Source organism: Spea bombifrons, chromosome 6 (genome assembly GCF_027358695.1).
Source record: "Spea bombifrons isolate aSpeBom1 chromosome 6, aSpeBom1.2.pri, whole genome shotgun sequence".
In the NCBI taxonomy this organism is placed as follows: domain Eukaryota; kingdom Metazoa; phylum Chordata; class Amphibia; order Anura; family Pelobatidae; genus Spea; species Spea bombifrons.
In genome coordinates this window covers 1,078,114-1,099,704 of record NC_071092.1, presented here as the reverse complement: position 1 = coordinate 1,099,704, position 21,591 = coordinate 1,078,114, and the positions used below count along the sequence as shown (strand labels likewise).

The following is a 21,591-nucleotide window of genomic DNA, read 5'->3' as shown; positions in this document are numbered from 1 at the left end:
GCCCTCCTGTGGATCTGGCGGGACGTTGGGCGCCCCCCCGCTATGGCTTCTCCGGCACAGCGGCCGCCGCGCTCACCGCCCCGAGCTCCTCGGATCATGCTACAGAGCGGAGCGGCCGGCATGCTCTCCCTGTACGAGCCGGAGGTCGTCACCTTCGCAGAGCTCAGCCGCCTCCACCCGGACCGGGATCCTGACGCTGCCGTCCGACCCGAGCGCCTCTTAAAGCTGCTTCTGGACTACAAAAGTGGAATAAACTACGGGCGGCCGGCGACCAAGCGAGGAGCGACCGCTGCGGAGAAAAACGGATTCTGCACCTTTAAAACATGAAACAATTAGAACGGGGCAGGCAGGCGGCTTGGATCGTTACGCCGGGAGCAGCGACCGCGCAGGCTGAACCTCGTTGGAGCGGCTGAGGGGGTCTGCGGGAGCGCGCAGGGGGATTCTAATGCCTTCCTGCCCCTGGGTCAGCACACGTTGTAAAGAAAGACAGACACAGAAGCACACGTGTAACACACATAAAACACGTCTAAACATTGCTGTGAAAGCGAGAACACGGATTAAGGGCGCAGGATCGGCGCGCGCCAGAGAAACAGTCATTATTAACCCTTCCTGCATAAACGCGATCAGCCCAATACCCAGAATCCTCTCCTGGCTGCTCCCCCAGCGGTTGATAACTCAGTAAGCGTTAATCCGGATTACATCCGGGGAGGGAGACCATCCCGTCTGCCTCGTGAAGCCGGTTACCTGGCGTTCTAATGACTTGTCTGGGAGTTAATGGGTTAATATACGCGGGCTGAGCCTGGGGTGTAAACGTGTGAAATTAGTAAAAACTTGATAAAAAGACAAAAGAGATTTCGGGAGCCCCCCGTGTCCTTCACCCCGACACCCCACCTTAAGGGTCGTTGTTACTTATTAGCTAATAACGGTGATTATGATGTCACTGACCGCCGGCCGGGGGGACCACCTGGTCCAGGAGCTTCATGCTGGTTTTCTTCCAGATCTTCTTGATGACGGCCCGGAGCTCCTCGTTGGCTTGTTCCAGGTTCCCTGGGGAGTAGAAAACATTCTGTGAATAAATCCTCACCAAGACGAGGTCCAACAGTAACGCCCCCGAGGAGCCCACCCAGGGCGCTGATCTCTTTATACGAGGTGAGCGTTTGCCCACCAGAAGCCCCTACATTCTGAATTACCCTCCATTCAGAGAAGATGTCGCATGTCGGACGCATTATTCCTACCAGGGAGTAAATGTGGTTATTATCATTGGTATTCAAACGCCATCCTTCATAAGACAAGCAGGAGGCGGCGCGCCGGCACGGGAGATAAACCGGCGATCGCTTCCTCCCCGTCGGGCGAACTTACCGTCTGTTTTGATTTTAAGGGCAGTTCTCACCAGCGCAAACAAAGTGGCGTTAAACATAACGGTGCCGTCGCTGTTCAGCGGCATGTTCATGGCGACCAGTCTCTGCGGAAAGAGGGAGACCCGGTGAACATCAGAAAGTGTCATTCCTGGACCACGCCGGATACGAGGTACCCGCAGCGCCACGTCGGTCTCCGCACAAGGCGGTCATCCCGGTCTAGTGATTAGAGGTCATTTGCATATGTAAATGAGGAGAAAATACAGACGCACCTTACAGGCGACTCGGTGCGGACAAAGCTTTCCGAACCCCAGGGGCGGCTGGATGCGTCTGAGAAGCGTCACCACGTCCAGGTGCTTGATCCGACCCCTAAAGAGCAAAGTAAGATTTACGAGGATTTATTAACCCCTCGCAGCAAATTAAAAACGCGAAGGACGCTCTGCAGGAGTTACCACGGAAACCGCACATTTTAACTGCTTCCACAGTAACTCCTTCAGCGGCTAAAGGCTGTCGGAAAGCGGCGGACGCCACGGCCCGGGCCACGTTTCCTGGTACCATGGAAATGGGATTTTTTTACAGTGCTTTTTTCTGCTGTTTTTCACACAAATATTGGAGAAACTCACCCGGCCGTCACGTCGTCCACGGCTCGGTTACTCCGATAGCTAAGGGAATATTTTACATTTAAAGTAAAAGTAGGAGCGTTACGGAAGCAGCCGAGACTCGCCCGCCGCGGACCCGAACACCGCTTTCCGTGGATTATTCTGTGTTTCCAGAAACACGCGGGGGACATTCATATGTTGGACCCCCTGCCTCGCGTCACTCACTTGGCCTCCGGGTCGTATTCTGACCATATCCTCTTGAATTCATCCAGATGATGCGGCCCCAAGATGGACCAATCGCGGGTCAAGTAGTCAAAGTTGTCCATGATGACAGCAACGAAAAGATTGATGATCTGTAGGCAGAATAAACAAGTTGGATCCCTCAGCCAGCGACCAATCAGGGAGCGATCCAATAAACGGTATCCGTAAAGATCTACGAGATCTGGGATCCTCACCAAGAAGGCGCAGAGCATGTAGAAGGTGATGAAGTAGATGATGGCGAAGTTGCTTCCGCACGTGTTCTCCTCCCCGGGGTTGTAGTCGGATTCTGGGTCGCAGCGTTTCCCGGGTAAGCAGGCCAGCATGATGTCCTGCCATGCCTCCCCCGTCGCACACCTGTCACCAACCGCCATCATCACACAAGTACCACCACCGGCAGGGGCAACAACCGCATCGGGGCTAAAGGAGAAGCTGCAGCCCCCAAGGGAATCCTAACCGTCGCTCTATTTTTAGGAGTACCCTCCTGTAGCCCTGATTTCCCCAAAGGGGCCACTAGGCCCAAACATCATGCCTGAGTCCCTGATTAACCGTTTAATTATCCCAATGAATTAAAAATAAACAGAGTAAAGGAGGCCGTTTGTCACCTGAAGAGCAGCAGCACGGCTTGCAGGAACGTCTGGAAGTTGTTGTTTCTGTTGATCTGAGTGTTATCCCTCATTGCGATTTTACCAAAAACCTGCAGATAAAGAGAACGCTGAGCGGCTGGGAAGACATCGAGGTTCCACCGCCTTCCGGAAAACAGACAGACCAGAGCCCGGCTACATGGCGCGCAGCGAGGAAACGGCGAATTACCTGCATGCCGATCACCGCGTAGATGAAGAACAGCATGGCTATCAGCAGGGCGACGTACGGCAGAGCCTAGAACCGCAAAACGACCCAAAAAACAATTATAACGGGAACGGGGTAACATAGTAACCAACCTCTCCCACTGTACCAAGTCCTGCTACCGATCCCTACTGATATAGAGAGACGCCGGTACCCCCGGATACGCCGTTACCCCCGGATACGCTGCTTCCCCCGGATACGCCGCTACCCCCGGATACGCCGTTACCCCCGGATACGCCGCTCGCCATCTTGTTAGCGATTCGTCCTGAACGGATTTCTGTTATTTCGGATTTTTCTACCCACCTGGAAGGACTTAATGAAGGTCCACAGCAGCGTTCGGATTCCCTCGCCTCGGCTCAGGAGTTTCACGAGCCGCATGACCCGGAACAGGCGGAAGAAAGTGATGGAGATCCTGGCGCTGTCCTCCGAGCTCTGGAAGGCAGGAACGTAAAGAGAAGACACGTGGGGCAAAAGAGAGGGTGCAAGGAGCGGCAGGGGTGCAGAGGGAGACAGGTGGGCCGGGGCAGGAGCTCGGTGGGCCGGGGCAGGAGCTCGGTGGGCCGGGGCAGGAGCTCGGTGGGCCGGGGCAGGAGCTCGGTGGGCCGGGGCAGGAGCTCGGTGGGCCGGGCCGTGATCCGTCCAGCAGCCCAGAGTAATAAGCAGCTTATGGGAGGAAGAAAGACTCCGTTTTATCCGTTCTACAATCGGCCCCCGAGACCGCGCTCCGCAGCGAGACGGGACAGTCTGCCGCTACCAGATGCTCGGCCGCCATCCCCGTGATCCTTGGACCAAAGGCAGCTCCCCCAACATGGGACGTGAACCCCGCTTGTAGGGGGGGGTCATCTGCCATAGAGAACATCCTGCGTGGAACATGCTAGAACACACCGCCTCCGCATAGAGCTCGCAGCCACGCGCATGCATTTCAGTGAGACGAGCGAAGGCAGCGCAAACCATCCAGACAGCAAGTGGTGAAACACGGCAAGCCGGCAGAAAACCACAGAAAACGCAGTCAAAACACCACGAAGAGGGCGACTTACCTCCGGATCCCCAGTCGGGGCGCGCTCGGTGGGCGCTGGCTTTAATCAATCGAGAATATTACGGATTAAAAGAGATTCTCATAAAGTCAGAGCGAGAGGAAGAAACCTCAATGGTCCCTTCTTAGAAACGCCGCCTGAAACCCCCAACAAACTGCCCCCTGAGGCTAGTGGCGGGATTAGAACTCACAATAAAAAGTATGACCCCAGTTCATAAAAACAGAGTAAAGGCCAAAAAAGTTCCATTCCGTGTTATACCCCGGCTAATGCCCCCGCGGGGCGACATGCTACGTGGACCGGGTTTTATGGGCCGTCACGGCCATCGCATTCTCCCCAATCCCAGCGACCGCTGGAGCGAAAACATGCGAAATTCACCAATAAACGCGTCTCATGCCGCATGCAGGAGAGGTAAATATGGCGGAGAGGCGCGTTGGGGACCCGCCAGAGACGCCCCCGGGGCCCGCGGTTACCGAAACCGGGAAGGCAATAAGGAAAGCGTGGCAAACCCAAGCAGGCGAAGGCAGCCGTGGCGGCCGGCGGCCGGTCTTACCGTAGGCGGACTGTTTGGGTCAATTTCTGGTGGCTTTAAAAAATTGAAAGGATTATTAAAGTGAAGCTCCGGAGGCAATCGGCTTCGGGGGGGGGTATTTATTCTAAACGAGCAGCTGCCGCGGTTACCGAGCGTTACCGGCGGCTCCGCGTCACAGGAGGGACCGTACATTACAGAAGCCCGAGAAGCGGAGCGTACGGAAATCCACTGCAACGTTATGGGGAGGAAAAACCGATCCACTCACATCGAAACCCTTAGTTTTGGTTGGATCGCAATGTAAAACGAAGCGTGTCGGGAACCCGTAGCGGGCGCCACATCAGGTTAAAGACTTTTTAGCAATTGTGTGTCCATTGTGGGCCCTTCGAAGAAACGACCAGAGGCCACTTCTCCCAGTTACTAAATGAGTATATGGCCGAGCCTGCAGGTATACCCCATGAAACCCCCTCCAGGTCACGAGATGCACCCCCCACACTGTTAATCTCAATGTGAGGTGTACGTGGCAGGGGGCAAAGAAACCACAAATCGCATGTAAAGCTCAGCGACACGTAACAACCACTCATAATATTCCGTTGCTACCCCCAGCAGGGTATGTGGCTCATCCATGGTGTTACCCAGGGAAGTGTATATAATATACCCCACTCGCCCCTCTCCCATATATATGTCTTTACACACACCTGCCCATAAACACACATATACACATACACTGCCCTTACACACACCTCCCCATAAACACACATATTCATATACACTGGCCTTACACACACACTGCCCATAAACACACATATACACATACACTGCCCTTACACACACCTCCCCATAAACACACATATTCATATACACTGACCTTACACACACACTGCCCATAAACACACATATACACATACACTGCCCTTACACACACCTCCACATAAACACACATATTCATATACACTGCCCTTACACACACACTGCCCATAAACACACATATACACATACACTGCCCTTACACACACCTCCCCATAAACACACATATACACATACACTGCCCTTACACACACACTGCCCATAAACACACATATACACATACAATGCCCTTACACACACCTCCCCATAAACACACATATTCATATACACTGCCCTTACACATGACTTTATTGCAAAGGTATACTCAGTACTCATTTTGCCATATAACAGCGTGTGGGTGCCGTGCATGCGCCACCAGCCAGCCGCCATGCACCGTGCGATGCGAAGCTTTCCTGCCCGATAAAACCCTTCCCGAAACTCTTGTGACGGTTCGAACCGGAATCAATGAATTAGTGGAAGAGAGGAATGTTTTGCCGGCGTGCCGGTTAGTAACACGCGTGTGATTGGCGTTAATGGCACGCCGTGACCTGTGCCGTTACATACACATCACACACGTCATACTTGCCTGCACAAATTTCTAGAAAGAAAATAAACATGAAATCTGGTTAGAGGACGAATCGCCTGGAGACGCGGGGCTCGCTGGACATTCACTTAATAACCGGAAACACAGGCGATAGGCGCTGATCTGCTAAACGGCAACCGCCGCAGGCTGAAGACGCCATGTTCTCTTGGGGTAAATTGTCTTTCCCCCAAACACAATGGTCAAGCCATGGCATGAGGGCACGGAGAGGGGCAGTTCTGACACCACATGGAGACGGGGGGGAGTTCTAACACCACATGGGGGCAGGAGGGGGCAGTTCTAACAGCAGATGGGGGCACAGTGAGGGGCAATCACAAGGGCACGGGAAAGACCTGAGTTTGGCATGAGCGGCGGAGAGAGGACATCAACACAACACAAGAGCACAGCAGAGACCTGCGGTGAGCGTGAGTGGAGTGAGCGCTCGTTACTTACATTTACTTCTGTTATTGCAATATCAACGACGCTACCCACAACTATTAAGGCATCAAAAGTGTTCCATGCATCAGTGAAATAATGCTGTGAGAGAGAGGGGGAGAGAGGGAGAGAGAAGGAGGGGGAGAGAGGGAGAGAGAGAGAGAGAGAGAGAGAGAGAGAGAGAGAGAAGAGCGGGTTACACGGAGATCAGGGAAAACGTCTTCACGGCTTCCGGGGGACTCGACTTTATCCTTTTCACGGAAACATCTGGAAAATCCCAGAGCAGATCCCACCCCGACCTCCACGCCGGCCGGGATCCGGACCGCGATTCCCGTGAAAAAGAGAAAGTCCTCCCGGGGCAAAAAGATTTTTGGAATTCTGGACATTATTTGTAAAAAGTTTTGCTCCTCGTTCCCCGACCAGCGGCCCACAGAAGTCTTACGGAGAATAGAATGGAGAAATCGGCGCGTGACGGGGTGATGAACGCGGACCAATCATGGCTTCCCGCTGTGGGAATTCTAGAGAATTTGCCATAAAACACAAAGAATAAAATGTACGATTAAACATTATTTTTACGTTTCTGAGAAATAGTTTTAGTAAATCCGACGCGTTTCACTCCTCTTTTTCTCCATTTATTCTTCCCGAGACTTCAGCGGCTGCCGCGTAACGAAGCGACCGATCTTTAAAGCCGTTTTCCCCGAGCGGCGATTTTTATTAATTTCTGATTTGTGGGAAAGCAGAGAATTTGGTTTAGTGAAGGAGAAAGCGGACCACGGGCCGGAGAGTCATTTCGGGTCTGTGACTTGTCCAGAGGAGGAAAAACACGGAGAGCCGAGGGTTATACTCACATCCGCTTCGCTCAGAACCACGTCTACAATGCTGCCGATAACGATGAGGGAATCAAAGGTGTTCCACGCATCACTAAAATACCCCTGCGGGGGGCAGGTGGGGGAGGGGGGGCAAATAAAATGTCAGGAACATGGACAGATAAACATTTTACTGAACAAGAAGAGAAATAACCACAGCAAAGATCACGGGGCGGAATATTGGCTGGGGAAGGATCTCCGGACCTCCCGGGACGTTATTTGCGTTTGATTTTTATCGCCCCCTTGTGGGCGGAACGCGTCGGGGTTCTGTGTCGCAATATTTCAGCGGGGAGCAAACAAACCGAGAGAATCCGCCTGCGTTTATTTTTACGCCAATAGGGTAGAATTTGGTGAAATACGTGACTTATCCACATTAACTTATTAAACGGAATAAATCTGATATTATTTAGTAAGCGCGTTTTGGCTTCCTGGGTGATGATGTCACTCGGCGTCCCGCAGCTGGCGTTTAGATGTGGATTTTCTGTGCGTTTTGCTATAATTTTTGTTCATTAATCAGTATTTTGGGGGATTTGACGTGGGAGGAGCGGGACTCTCAGCCATTACCCAGCAATATTTGCAAAATAAAGGTAAAAGAAACACAGGTAGAACACGGGAGATACACGGGAGACACACGTATGCAGATGTGGAGGAGGAAGGGGAATGGCATATGGACAAGTCACAGGAAATGCAACCTTCCCATGCACGGCTGCACACGCGGGGGGCACGGCAACCTCCGACGGGGGTCACTTACGAGCCATCTTTCCTTTTTGGCCACACAAATCTAACACGAGATAACACATGATTGATAAAAGATGCATTGTGTCAGGTCACTGTAACGCGTGTGCGCGGGGGGATACAGTAACGCATGTGCGCGGGGGATACAGTGACGCGTGTGCGCAGGGAGGATACAAAATGCGTGTGGATACAGTAACGCGTGTGTGTGGGGGATACAGTAACGCGTGTGTGCGGGGGGGGATACAGTAACGCGTGTGCGCGGGGGGGGGATACAGTAACGCGGTTACGGGGGATTTTCGCTTTATGGCTTATTATTATAGGGGGAAAACCAGTTGCCCTCCAACATGGAGTCTCTGGGCACCATCAGTGACGGTCTGGCCCTCCCCAATGATCTATAGACAGCCTCAACCACCGGTACTGCCCAAGACCCCATTTAAAACCAGAAGTTTCCTCCATACAGGAAGTGAGGTCATCACAATCCAGCCACACTTCCTGCACGTGGAAAACACACTACTGTATGGTATCACTGAGGGGCCGTGTAAGGGCCGTGAGTACCCCGGTAATGGGATTCTCTGTGAATAATGTAAATATTGGGTCGGAGCTCCGCGCTTACCTTGGGTTTGAAAGCGATGAGTTTTAAAACCATTTCCACGGTAAACACAGCCGTGAAGACCATGTTCATCACGTCCATGACATCATTGAATATCTTGGACTGCCCGTAATGCTGCGAACACAAAACGCGCCTCGTCAGCAGAAGGTTACGCGGCAGAAACGCTAACCCAAAGAGCTGGCGATCTACTGAGCAACGGACTGACCTGCATCGCCAAGCACAGCGTGTTCAGCATTATGAGGACGAACATGATGTATTCGAACCCCGTGGAGTTGACCACGTACCAGAATTTATACTGATACGGGTTTTTGGGAATATATCGTCTCAAAGGGCGAGCTTTCAGGGCGTATTCCACGCATTGTCGCTGCAAAACAAACAGGATTCAGGTTTCAGCTAAAAACGTGCAGTTTCAGAATAATCTCTGTGATTTTGTGTAAATTACTGAATTTGCTCGCTGGGCTTTATGAGTAACGCATTGCGTCGAATGATACGAAGGAACCGCGAACGCCGGCGTTCACCCCGCATAATAATAAATAAAATGATAATAATAATAAATAAAATAATAATAATAAATAAATAATAATAAATAAAATAAAAATAAATAATAATAAATAAAATAAAAATAAATAAAATAATAATAAATAATAAATAAAATAATAATAATACATAATAATAAATAAAATAATAATAGTAATAATATAAATAATAATAATAAAATAAAAATAATAATAAATAAAATAATAAATAATAATAATAATAATAAACCCCCCGGCGCGTGTTACTGCCTGGAAGACGCCGAAGCCCCTCGCACCTGGTTCTTGTCCAGCTCGCAGTTCTTGTACTCCTTTTCTCCCTGCTCTTGAAACGTAACAATCACGAAACCCACGAAGATGTTCATCATGAAGAAGGCGATGATGATGATGTAGATGATGAAGAAGATGGAGATCTCCACGCGGTTGTTGTATACGGGGCCGACGTTTTCCCCGTTGGAGTCGATGGCTTTGTAGAGGAGTCTAAACAGAGCAGGAAAATGAATGAGGTTTCCCCGGTACTGGAACCCTCCGTGGAGGTTTGTCTTTCTTAAACCTGTCCTGTCACCCCATAAAATAATTCATACATTATATATTTAAATGAATATAAGAAGCCGTTTATATATTTAATATCTTATATAAATCTTTAGTGGGTCTATTTTCCCGCCAGCACTCGGATCTGTGCCTGCGCGGCTTATTCCGTTAAATTCACGTACGACGGCCAGCCTTCAAAGGTGGAGACGGTGAAAAGCGCCATCATGGCGGACAGCACGTTGTCGAAGTTGAAGTCGCTGTTGTGCCAGTGCCGCTCGCGGATGGACGGATTATTCACGTCCCCGTCCTTGTAGACGATGTATTTCCCCCTGCGGAAGGAAAAGAAAGAAGTTTAGCTCCTTCCGTCCCTTTATTCCATTTCCAGAAAAACCCCATCAGCCCCGAACGCCGGGATTGGGAATATCCGGAACTCCGGGGGGGGGGGTGTCGGCCGTAGAGTCATTTCCAAATTACAAAAGTCATCATTTCCACGTTTTAGAGATGAAAACGATCCCCGGGAAGCCTTACTTGCACTCCTCGGGCGTCTGCTTTGCTTCATCCGAACAGCGGTAAAACTTGCCCTGAGACGAGCAAGAGAACATTGATTATAACCCCGGATACGAGTGGATGCTCGGGCGAGTGTGTGCCGTTACCCATAACACGTGATTCGGCCAGCGCAGCGTTTAGCGGACACGGCCCTGTTTGCGGAAGACTCGGCCGCTTTAATATGCAACGCATCATTTGGCTGCTTCTTCGCTCCGTTATCAGACGCTCACCTTAAAGAGCTGGACCCCGATGCAGGCGAACATGAACTGCAGCAAGGTGGTCACGATCATGATGTTGCCGATGGTCCGGATGGCCACGAACACGCACTGCACGACGTGCTGCAGGGAACACACAGAGGACGTTACGGACCCCGCCGGGACCTAAACCGACCCCAACAAAGACTCCTCAGACGAGAAGAAACAAAGCGACCGAAAGCCAGCCCAGCGTTCTCCACACCTTGAGTCCTTTCGCTCGGTTGATGGCTCTCAGGGGTCTGAGGACCCTCAGGACCCTCAGGATCTTCACCACGGAAATGGCGCTGGATCTGCAGAGACAGGCACGGCGAGCGGCCGTTAGAGAGCCTCGGCTCCAGCAGGGCACCGCGTGACACGAACCAGCACGAACTGGGCAACTGGGGCAATCCCACCGTGGAAAGACCCCCTGCACCCCGACATCTGACTGACCAGATAGGGGGGCAGCCCAGACAGGGGGTTCTCCATTGCATTCCACGGAGACGATGGATAAACACTTACTGAATGCCGAAGGAAACCAGCGAGACGCCAACGACCAGCAAATCCAGCAAATTAAAGTAATTCCGGCAGAAGGAGCCTTTGTGAAGAAACGCTCCGAACGTTAGCATCTGCAACGCGTAAAGAAGTGATCGGTAACAAGACGCAGGCAGCCGCGCATGCACACAACACACAGCGACCCGGAAACACGCGGCACGCGCTATTTACTTCCTACTTTACTGTAAAATGCTGTTTTATAGCAGACAATATATAAAGGCGAGTAAAAAAAACGAAACGATGCGACAACAAATTCAGGTGGGCCACGCGGAGGTTCGTTTCACGCAGCGTCTGCGACATTAAAGACAACTCCAGAAAACCGCATTATCAGCAAACATACGCGCCCAAATATCGCAACACAGCAAATCTCATGCAGATTCAGAATGCGACACGTGTTGTGGACTCCCGTGACGTGTGATGCGTGCTGTGTGAAGTCTGTGTATAATGTATGTGTCTTTACGCCGTGTGTCCAGCACAAACATGAGTTTGAAGACGGCTCCGCCGTGCATGCGCAGAGACATTCCCACTCAGTCTACAAGGCGAGGCTTCACTTTTGAACATCTGAGACCCCTAAAGGTTATCTCCGCATATACATCGGTCCCCCCGTCTACTGAGAGCCAGTAACACCTGTGGATGCAGCAAGTCGCGCATGCTGGCACCGCGCAGACAGCCTGGGAATGTCCCTGTTATAAAGGGTTAAACACCGCTCAAGAAACACGTTATCCGCTGCCGGCGATCAGCGTGAAAACACGAGCGCAGCCACTCAGAATAAACACGACAGAGGATTTAAATCAGCAGCGATGGGAGCGCTCCTCGCCGCTATCAGCCAATCAGAATCCTCGCTCCCTTCCCAATAACTTTGCGTTCTTTTGTTTCTGCCGCTGCTGATTTAAATGCGATTTCCGCAGGCCGGGTTACCTTCAACACGATCTCAAACGTAAACATACTAGTGAAGACATAATCGGCGTAGCCGAGGACCTGGAAGAGAGAAGCATTCGCCACGAGGATTACCTTCAAGAAGATTTCAACGGTAAAGATCCCTGTGAAAGCATAATCAAAGTACCCCAGAATCTGCAACAGACAGCACAAGACAGTGAGAAGGGGCTTCACGCCGACGGGGGGGCCCGGCGGGGGGGGGGTTAGTGCCGGGTTCTCTAGGCGGCTGCTCGGGGTCAGAATTATTAGCTGTTGAAATGTGACGGACGGGGTTAAAATCACGGAAACGCGTTTAATGGGAGGGGAGATCAGGGTAACGGACAGCGGGGGGCAACAGGTGAGTCGTACTGGGGGTATTTTCCAGTAACTGCCCCGAGCGGTGCAGAAAAGGAGGGCTACGTTATATTAAGGGCATTCCTCGTCACTAAAGGAACATGGAACGGGGGCCGCTGATCTAAGAATCCCTTCATCGATCAGGACAGAAGGTCATTAACAGGTCTTGCTGGGGAGGAATAATTCACACTGTGCTGAGACCCGTCCTGCCTGGCCTCGCATTATCCTTCTGCCTCGTCAGGGGCCGGATTCTCGGCACTTTATGGATGGCGAGTGGAGAAGCGATACTCACGATGTTCCGGAACGAGTGGCTGCGGATCGGGTCCTCGGCCGCCAGCGACGCGCTGCTCAGCATGATGAAAACTAGAATGAGGTTGGTGAAGATGTGATGGTTTATCAGCTTGTGGCACGCCACGCGGATCCTGCGAACCAGAAAGAGACCAACGTGTCTAGTGACATACAATCCGCCTGTACACGGAACCCGTCTCTCCTCGACTCTGCCCAACGCGGCACAGAACCCGTCTCTCCCCGACATCGCCCAACACGGCACAGAACCCGTCTCTCCCCGACATCGCCCAACACGGCACAGAACCCGTCTCTCCCCGACCCTGCCCAACACGGCACAGAACCCGTCTCTCCCCGACTCTGCCCAACGCGGCACAGAACCCGTCTCTCCCCGACATCGCCCAACACGGCACAGAACCCGTCTCTCCCCGACATCGCCCAACACGGCACAGAACCCGTCTCTCCCCGACCCTGCCCAACACGGCACAGAACCCGTCTCTCCCCGACATCGCCCAACACGGCACAGAACCCGTCTCTCCCCGACATCGCCCAACGCGGCACAGAACCCGTCTCTCCCCGACATCGCCCAACACGGCACAGAACCCGTCTCTCCCCGACATCGCCCAACACGGCACAGAACCCGTCTCTCCCCGACCCTGCCCAACACGGCACAGAACCCGTCTCTCCCCGACTCTGCCCAACGCGGCACAGAACCCGTCTCTCCCCGACATCGCCCAACACGGCACAGAACCCGTCTCTCCCCGACATCGCCCAACGCGGCACAGAACCCGTCTCTCCCCGACATCGCCCAACACGGCACAGAACCCGTCTCTCCCCGACATCGCCCAACACGGCACAGAACCCGTCTCTCCCCGACATCGCCCAACGCGGCACAGAACCCGTCTCTCCCCGACATCGCCCAACACGGCACAGAACCCGTCTCTCCCCGACATCGCCCAACACGGCACAGAACCCGTCTCTCCCCGACCCTGCCCAACACGGCACAGAACCCGTCTCTCCCCGACTCTGCCCAACGCGGCACAGAACCCGTCTCTCCCCGACATCGCCCAACACGGCACAGAACCCGTCTCTCCCCGACATCGCCCAACGCGGCACCAATACAGGAGAGACCAAAAGATGAACCCCTTGGAAATGTACAGACTGATCCTAATCACACCTTTAAACGCAGGAATTTCCAAGAGATCAGAAAAGCCGTCGAGAAACGTCAGCATCTCCCGCAGAGAGGGGGGAAGTCGGTGGATCGAGGGGGGAAGACGGTGAAGCGAGGGGGGAAGACGGCGGAGCGAGGGGGGAAGACGGCGGAGCGAGGGGGGAAGACGGTGGAGCGAGGGGGAAGTCGGCGGAGCGAGGGGGAAGACGGCGGAGCGAGGGGGGAAGTCGGCGGAGCGAGGGGGAAGACGGCGGAGCGAGGGGGGAAGTCGGCGGAGCGAGGGGGAAGTCGGCGGATGATACTCACGGGTTGGTGTTGCTGAAGATGAAGAAGGCGCTTCCTTCGGGAATCGGCGTGATCTTCTCCTTCATGTTCAGCTCGGACATTCGCCGAGGCCGAGGGCCAGAAGGAACCTCCGGCTCCTCCTCGTCATCCTCATCTGCTGGAGACAAATCCCACGGGAAATGCGGAGAGTTTTTGGGGCAAAAAAAACAAAGAAACAGAAATCCAGTAATTCAATGAAAAATCTCCGAGACGCACCTGGCTCCGGACATTCCCCGTCTTCATTCTCTTCATCCACCGTCACCTGGCAGGAGACAGAGAACACGGCTACAGCCCCCGGCACACGGCTACAGCCCCCGGCACACGGCTCATAGCAATCCATACAACATACAGACACTAATAACATATCTGCCCCAAACGGCCCTTCAAGGGGGCCGAACACGGACAGGATGTGGAGGGGGGAAAATAGAAACAATAGGAAAAAAAGAGACAGGAGGAGAAGAGAGGACAGGACAGCCAGAGACCCCCAAACACACTGACAGCAGACCCCACAGAGACCCCCGACACGTCCTGTCACCTTGGCGTCTATGGCTTTCTTTTTGTTGTTGTCCGATTTCTCTGCCGCTTTATTTTCGACGCTCTCTTTCCTTTGGATAAAGAAGAAAATGTAAGATTTTTTTTTATTGGTCTTCGTAAAAAATATGGAAATTTCCATAAATCGCCGGCACACGACACGGCGAGAACGCGGCAACCGTCCTAAAACGCCCCCCCCATACCGGGCACTTTTCTTCTTCTCCTTCTCCTCGGCGGCCTCCTTCTGCGCGGTGTTCAGACTCTCGGCGTCCGCCAGGTTATCCACAGCGATGGCCAAGAAGACGTTCAGCAAGATATCTGATCGGGACGCGTTAAGGCAAACCGACGGATCTCAAAGCTGGTTTCCTTTCCTGATTCGTTGGAGGAAGACGGGGCGGAATAACATTGGCCAATTGGGGAAGATGGGGGGAGCCGAGTCGAGGGCCGTTCAGTAATGGAGGCCGGCACGCGAGGAAGGATACAGTTACCGCAGATGAAGAGGATGATGAAGTAAACGCAAACGATCATCCCCGAGGAGGACGGGCCGCCGTACGCCATTATCCCGTCGTACATAACCGCGTTCCAGTCTTCCCCTGTCAAAATCTAACACACGCCCATCAGTGAGATGCCGGCCCCCCGGGGAGGAGGGAGAGCTGAACCCAGGGAGAGCTGAACCCGGGGAGAGCGGAGCGGGAGGCGCACGCGGGGAGTTTATTCGTCCCTCGCGTTAAACGCCAGCACAGCGGCGCGAGACCCCCGAGTCCCACGGAGCGTCTAACCCAACTACAAATACCCCCCCGGGAAAGGCATCCTTTCCGGAAATATCCGGACTCATCGCAGGAATAACCCTCGTCCGAGACGCTTTGTTTCTACTCCAGATCCAAAAATACATCGCCGGGCCGGGGAGGAATAATAACTCGAACGCGAGTCACGCGGGGCTCTACCAGCGATACCAACGCGATTTATTCCATTATCGGCCCGTTGGAGGAATCAGGACATTCTATGGGATTAAAGGGCCGTTGCCGGGCCGTCTCCGCTCGCCCCCGAGAGGCTGAACGCACATCGTTACCTGGAACACGGTGAGCAGGGACTGCGGGAAGTTGTCGAACGTGCTTCGCTTGGTTTGGGTTTCGTCGAAGTTAAATTTGCCCCCAAAAAGCTGCATCCCCAGCAGGGAGAAGATGATGATGAAGAGGAAGAGCAGGAGCAGCAGGGACGCGATGGACTTCATGGAGTTCAATAAGGAGGCGACCAGGTTGCTGAGGGACGCCCAGTGCCTGCGAACGACAGCGATGAGCAAATCGCGCTACAGAAACGCGAGAAGACCTTCTGACCCAACGGCGGTGATTCTTACCGAGTCACTTTAAAGATCCGCAGCAGGCGAACGCATCGGAACACCGAGATCCCCAGAGGGGACATGATCTCCAGCTCCACCAGAATGGTTTCCGTGATGCCGCCGCACACCACGAAGCAGTCAAAGCGGTTAAACAGGGAGACGAAGTACGCTTGGAGGCCGAGGCTGTACATCTTCACCAGCATCTCACACGTGAAACACGCCAGCAGAACCTTATTCGCGATATCTGAAACCACGCACAAACACGCTAACCAATTCAACAGGCTGATCGCACAACCATACACACCGCTATCACACAACAAACCATACACACCGCTCCATACACACAACAAACCATACACACCGCTATCACACAACAAAACATACACACCGCTATCACACAACAAACCATACACACCGCTATCACACAACAAACCATACACACCGCTATCACACAACAAACCATACACACCACAACACAACAAACCATACACACCGCTATCACACAACAAAACATACACACCGCTCCATACACACCGCTATCACACAACAAACCATACACACCACTTTTCCCCGCTATCACACAACACACTGCTATAATAATACAACAAACCATACACACCGCTTCCCCCCGCACCTTACACTTCACCCCGCTATCACACAACCCCCCCCCCGCTGTAACACAATGCCGTTACCTTGTATCTGTGTCAGCCAATCGGGTTGGTTATAATGTTCTGAAGAGATGGTTAGCGTGTTGAGAAAAACTAAAATAATAACCAGCCAATAAAACGACACGGATTTCACGGCCGCCCGACACCTTCTGCGATTAAATCGGTTCCAGCGACGCCAGCGCCGGCTACAACCGAGGAGAGAAAAGCGCAAAATGAGCAATAAAACCGGACTCTGACTTTATTTTAGAAGCGCGGGGATCAGTAACCATTCCTGAGAGCCCCCGGGTGCCCCGAGTGCCCAAACAGCCCAGCGCCCCCCCACGCTGATTACACACAGACACAAATAGTCCACAATCTAACAAAGCTTCCTGTGGGTGTTGTGTGTGGCTCCAGAGTCGGCCCCCGGCCCCGCACCCTGCATACATTTAGCGCTTACGTACCTGCACTTAGACTTGGACACGGATTGGCTGGAATAAAAAAGGAGACATTGTTACCGACGACGCGGCTCGATGGTGTAAATGTTACTTACTGTCACAGTTACAAATATGTTAATTTACTAAAATGCAACAAAACGCAAAACGCAAGTCCCACAAATAAACGAGCCGGAAAATGAAGGGAACGGGGGGGGGGGAGTAGGACGAGCCGCTCCGCCACTATAACTCCCAGCAGTCTCAGCCTGGATCCACATCACAATCATCGGAGAAGCGAAGCGCGTCACCTACTCACCAGACGCTGCCGCAGCAGCCGGGGGTCTCGCCGTCACCCACCGTCTCCGTGTTCACAGATTCGGTCTCGCTGGTCGGCATGCTCGCTGTTACAGTGCAAAAAAACACCATTAATTCTCAGCAAAAATGACTAGATTTGGTATTTCTTCCCCTTATCTGCCCCCTGAGCTGCGATTCTGCACCGCCCCCCCCCTCCATGTTTCCAAACTTTTGGTTTCTCTCAAATTCCGTTTTGGCTCGAAATCGAAGCAAACGCAGAGGATGCAGAGACGGCTCGGAGCGCAAGGTGCGGACCCCGACCCACCAACAGCATCATTCTAAGGACGGAGAGCCCGTCTAATCACCGCACACACGGCACAGACTGCCCCAAACCACGGCATTCTACCAAAAACACTGAGAAGGAAACCTTAGCCTGAAGAGCTTGCAATTCACACAACAGACAGAAACAGAGATGGCGGAATTTGGTTTCACGTTGGAAGTTTTCTGCCGTTCGGCGCTGTAACCGGGTCAGAGCCGTCCGTCCGAGCCAAACCAGACCCGTCATTCAGCTGAACGGACTCCGGGGGACCAATCGCACCCCCAATTCTGCACGGCGCGTGGCCTCTGTCCCTGTGACCCCTGAAGGCTTATAGTTCCAGGTCGTTGTAAGAGCGCCGCAGAGCATGCAGTAAAATGTCACTCAGCCATGCAACACACAGCAAGTAAACCCCACGCCAGCAGGCGGTTACCGTGTTTATTTGCGCGATTAAAGCATTTGAACCTCCCTTTCTTCTTCTCGCCCAGTAAATCCTCCAGGGTCACCCCTTAATGGCAAACATATGCAGTTTCATCATTTGCCCAGCAGATGGCAGCAGAGTCCACACAGAGGCATCGCAGGCAGTAAAGGAACCCCCCGCGTTCTGCCACCCTGCCCCCTACACGCCAGGGTCCCCCACGCATGCGCCGCCGGCCCTAAGCATTGCATTTGTTACCGTGGCGTACACTCCACGTGGTGACCTGGGGCTTTTTTTTGGCCCCTTCGGTAGCTGGGGGTTCTCTGCTCTGTTTGGCCCCCCGTGGTATGGCCAGACTGGAAACGGTAATGAAATAAACACAAAAAAGCAGCATTTTGGAGAAAATCACTCGCTGGGTCAGATAATCGCAGAATAAATCCAGTTTCTGCACAAAGACCTGCAGAGACCCCGAGAGAGACAGCCGGCGAGAGCGCAAAACGAGTTCGGATACCTCCTGCGAGGGGGAATATAAGGTGACCCCACGATACAACCAACGAGAGAGACGACGAGATAACGGGAAAACTCATTAAATAACTTTCTGTGAATAAATCTGCAGCCTGCGGTCATTCCGTGCGCGAGATGGCATGGGGAGTACGCACAGAGACAGACCGCACGGGGAGTACGAACAGAGACAGACCGCACGGGGAGTACGCACAGAGAGAGCGAGACCGCACGGGGAGTACATACAGAGAGAGCGAGACCGCACGGGGAGTACATACAGAGAGAGACCGCACAGGGAGTACATACAGAGAGAGCGAGACCGCACGGGGAGTACGCATAGAGAGAGCGAGACCGCACGGGGAGTACGCACAGAGAGAGACCGCACGGGGAGTACGCACAGAGAGAGACCACACGGGGAGTACGCACAGAGAGAGACCACACGGGGAGTACATACAGAGAGAGCGAGACCGCACGGGGAGTACATACAGAGAGAGCGAGACCGCACGGGGAGTACATACAGAGAGAGCGAGACCGCACGGGGAGTGTGTACAGAGAGAGCGAGACCGCACGGGGAGTGTGTACAGAGAGAGCGAGACCACACGGGGAGTGTGTACAGGCAGAGAGACCGCACGGGGAGTGTGTACAGAGAGAGCGAGACCGCACGGGGAGTGTGTACAGAGAGAGCGAGACCGCACGGGGAGTGTGTACAGAGAGAGGGAGACCGCACGGGGAGTGTGTACAGAGAGAGCGAGACCGCACGGGGAGTACATACAGAGAGAGCGAGACCGCACGGGGAGTGTGTACAGGCAGAGAGACCGCACGGGGAGTGTGTACAGAGAGAGCGAGACCGCACGGGGAGTGTGTACAGAGAGAGCGAGACCGCACGGGGAGTGTGTACAGAGAGAGACCGCACGGGGAGAGTGTGTACAGAGAGAGCGAGACCGCACGGGGAGTGTGTACAGAGAGAGCGAGACCGCACGGGGAGTGTGTACAGAGAGAGCGAGACCGCACGGGGAGTGTGTACAGAGAGAGAGAGAGCGAGACCGCACGGGGAGTGCGTACAGGCAGAGGGGTCGGCTCGGCATGGGGTGTAAAAGACGTCTGAATGTTAATCGGCCTCTCGCTCTCCAGTCTGTCTCTTTTGCGTGTGCTGAGGTCACGTGTTCCGGGACGCAGACGGCAGAGCTCAGATCACAGCATGGCGGCGGCAGAACATCGCGGCCGGTCTCTGGGAACCCGGGGCCCCCGCCGCGCCACGCATTGTATCAGCCCCGCTTTACAACGAGCTCCTGGCGTCGGCCGACTCTGCGACATCGGCAACTACAGCACGCCGGCTCCCCGCCAGCAGCTCTCACGCTGCGCTCTGTACCTGCGCTGCGCTTATCGGATCATGCCCCGATAACACCTCATCTAAGCTTCACCCCTTTAACCCAAATAAACGGAACGAGGAATGCTGCGCGGCCCCAGCACCGAAAGGGTTAATTCTATGGGAATATAGGGAATACCGTTAATAACCGTCCGGCACACGTTGTGATAATTCCCACACAGAGGTTTAGTACGAGCGAGTGAATGAACGCGGTCTGTTGCGTGCGTCCGTCACCCTGTGGGCATCGCACACCCCCGCCTGGCGGCGGAGCCGGTACGTACTGTTGCGTTTGACCTCCTCGACGCCCTCCTCCTCGTTCTCGGGGTCGATGTCCTCGGCCTGGGTGATCCAGTCCAAGTAGCCGCGCAGGTCTTCCTCCAGCTGCTGCTTCTCTCGTAGCTTCTGGAAGTCGCCTCGGGCTTTCGCCTTCTCTCTCTCCTTGGAGAATTCGCTGCGTAAATTACACAGAAAGTGATTAATACGGCGACGTTTACCAGAATCACGGAACGAACAGACCGCAGGAATTCCGACACAGAGACATGAACGCAGACGCAAGAACAGAGGGGAGGCCGCAGGAGCGATCACCGGCTCTCCGGTAACATGTAGCGCGATCACCGGATCTCCGGTAACATGTAGCGCGATCACCGTCTCTCCGGTAACATGTAGCGCGATCATCGGATCTCCGGTAACATGTAGCGCGATCACCGGATCTCCGGTAACAGGTAGCGCGATCACCGGATCTCCGCTAACAGGTAGCGCGATCACCAGCTCTCCGGTAACAGGTAGCGCGATCACCGGATCTCCGGTAACATGTAGAGAGATCACCGGATCTCCGGTAACATGTAGAGAGATCACCGGATCTCCGGTAACAGGTAGCGAGATCACCGGCTCTCCGGTAACAGGTAGCGCGATCACCGGATCTCCGGTAACATGTAGCGCGATCACCGGCCCCGCGCGCTGCACCCTGTAACTAAAACCCTCATTAATCTATCGCTCTGTTATCTGCATTAACGGGAGATTAACACTTTCAGTACCATAGGTGAGGGCGACGCATTTCTTTGATGCTCCTCTGGTGCTCAGAGGGTTAACATGAGTACCGGAGCGATGCACTGTAGTACGGCCCCATCATTCACATAGGGCTCCTGTCGGTATATACCCCCCCGGGGGGGTCTCCGGTGTGATCTCCTGTTGGTATATACCCCCCGGGGGGGGGTCTCCGGTGTAACCTCTTCATATAATATCTTATATTATTCTGACTGTTGCTCCCCGTCGGTCTGTCTGCAACTCTCATCACTCCCAGGCCGACGTTAGATCCAGATCTATCCCCTCTTTCGGCCCGCGCCCCCCCCCCCCGGCACAGAAACGTGTTAACTGAACATATTAATACCGCGCTTCTTGTATAAAACGGTTTCCATAGCAACGTGAATAAAAAAAGACCTTTAAAAATGCGCCGGAGAAAGTCGCTGTAACGTTTCAGGATTAAATTATATATCTTGTCAGGGTGAATTTACCCGTTTACTGCGCTGCCGGGGGGATTTCTCTGCGCAGGGGATTCTGAAACGGTTTAAAAATCATGTGAAATTACAGTGATCTGGAAATGAAGCAGCCGGTCGGTCA

The 21,591-nt window shown here is 53.5% G+C and overlaps 1 protein-coding gene across 1 annotated transcript in view; it reads right to left on the bottom strand.

The window, feature by feature from the left end:
* The window catches only part of CACNA1D (calcium voltage-gated channel subunit alpha1 D), a 52,467-nt gene that overhangs the window by 6,142 nt on the left and 24,734 nt on the right, over positions 1 to 21,591 (bottom strand). The window contains exons 9-38 of the mRNA XM_053470056.1: positions 20,256 to 20,425; positions 17,396 to 17,480; positions 17,110 to 17,136; positions 16,694 to 16,854; positions 16,020 to 16,245; positions 15,735 to 15,942; positions 15,148 to 15,268; positions 14,869 to 14,983; positions 14,670 to 14,739; positions 14,351 to 14,396; positions 14,117 to 14,252; positions 12,647 to 12,776; positions 12,097 to 12,156; positions 11,053 to 11,159; positions 10,757 to 10,844; positions 10,531 to 10,638; positions 10,283 to 10,335; positions 9,937 to 10,083; positions 9,502 to 9,703; positions 8,896 to 9,054; positions 8,694 to 8,804; positions 7,328 to 7,411; positions 3,362 to 3,490; positions 3,026 to 3,091; positions 2,818 to 2,909; positions 2,410 to 2,569; positions 2,180 to 2,307; positions 1,628 to 1,724; positions 1,360 to 1,462; positions 946 to 1,047 (exon numbers count right to left, since the gene is read on the bottom strand). Of these exons, the coding sequence (XP_053326031.1) occupies positions 946 to 1,047; positions 1,360 to 1,462; positions 1,628 to 1,724; positions 2,180 to 2,307; positions 2,410 to 2,569; positions 2,818 to 2,909; positions 3,026 to 3,091; positions 3,362 to 3,490; positions 7,328 to 7,411; positions 8,694 to 8,804; positions 8,896 to 9,054; positions 9,502 to 9,703; positions 9,937 to 10,083; positions 10,283 to 10,335; positions 10,531 to 10,638; positions 10,757 to 10,844; positions 11,053 to 11,159; positions 12,097 to 12,156; positions 12,647 to 12,776; positions 14,117 to 14,252; positions 14,351 to 14,396; positions 14,670 to 14,739; positions 14,869 to 14,983; positions 15,148 to 15,268; positions 15,735 to 15,942; positions 16,020 to 16,245; positions 16,694 to 16,854; positions 17,110 to 17,136; positions 17,396 to 17,480; positions 20,256 to 20,425 (3,491 nt within the window). The remainder of the gene's footprint in view (positions 1 to 945; positions 1,048 to 1,359; positions 1,463 to 1,627; positions 1,725 to 2,179; positions 2,308 to 2,409; positions 2,570 to 2,817; positions 2,910 to 3,025; positions 3,092 to 3,361; positions 3,491 to 7,327; positions 7,412 to 8,693; positions 8,805 to 8,895; positions 9,055 to 9,501; positions 9,704 to 9,936; positions 10,084 to 10,282; positions 10,336 to 10,530; positions 10,639 to 10,756; positions 10,845 to 11,052; positions 11,160 to 12,096; positions 12,157 to 12,646; positions 12,777 to 14,116; positions 14,253 to 14,350; positions 14,397 to 14,669; positions 14,740 to 14,868; positions 14,984 to 15,147; positions 15,269 to 15,734; positions 15,943 to 16,019; positions 16,246 to 16,693; positions 16,855 to 17,109; positions 17,137 to 17,395; positions 17,481 to 20,255; positions 20,426 to 21,591) is intronic.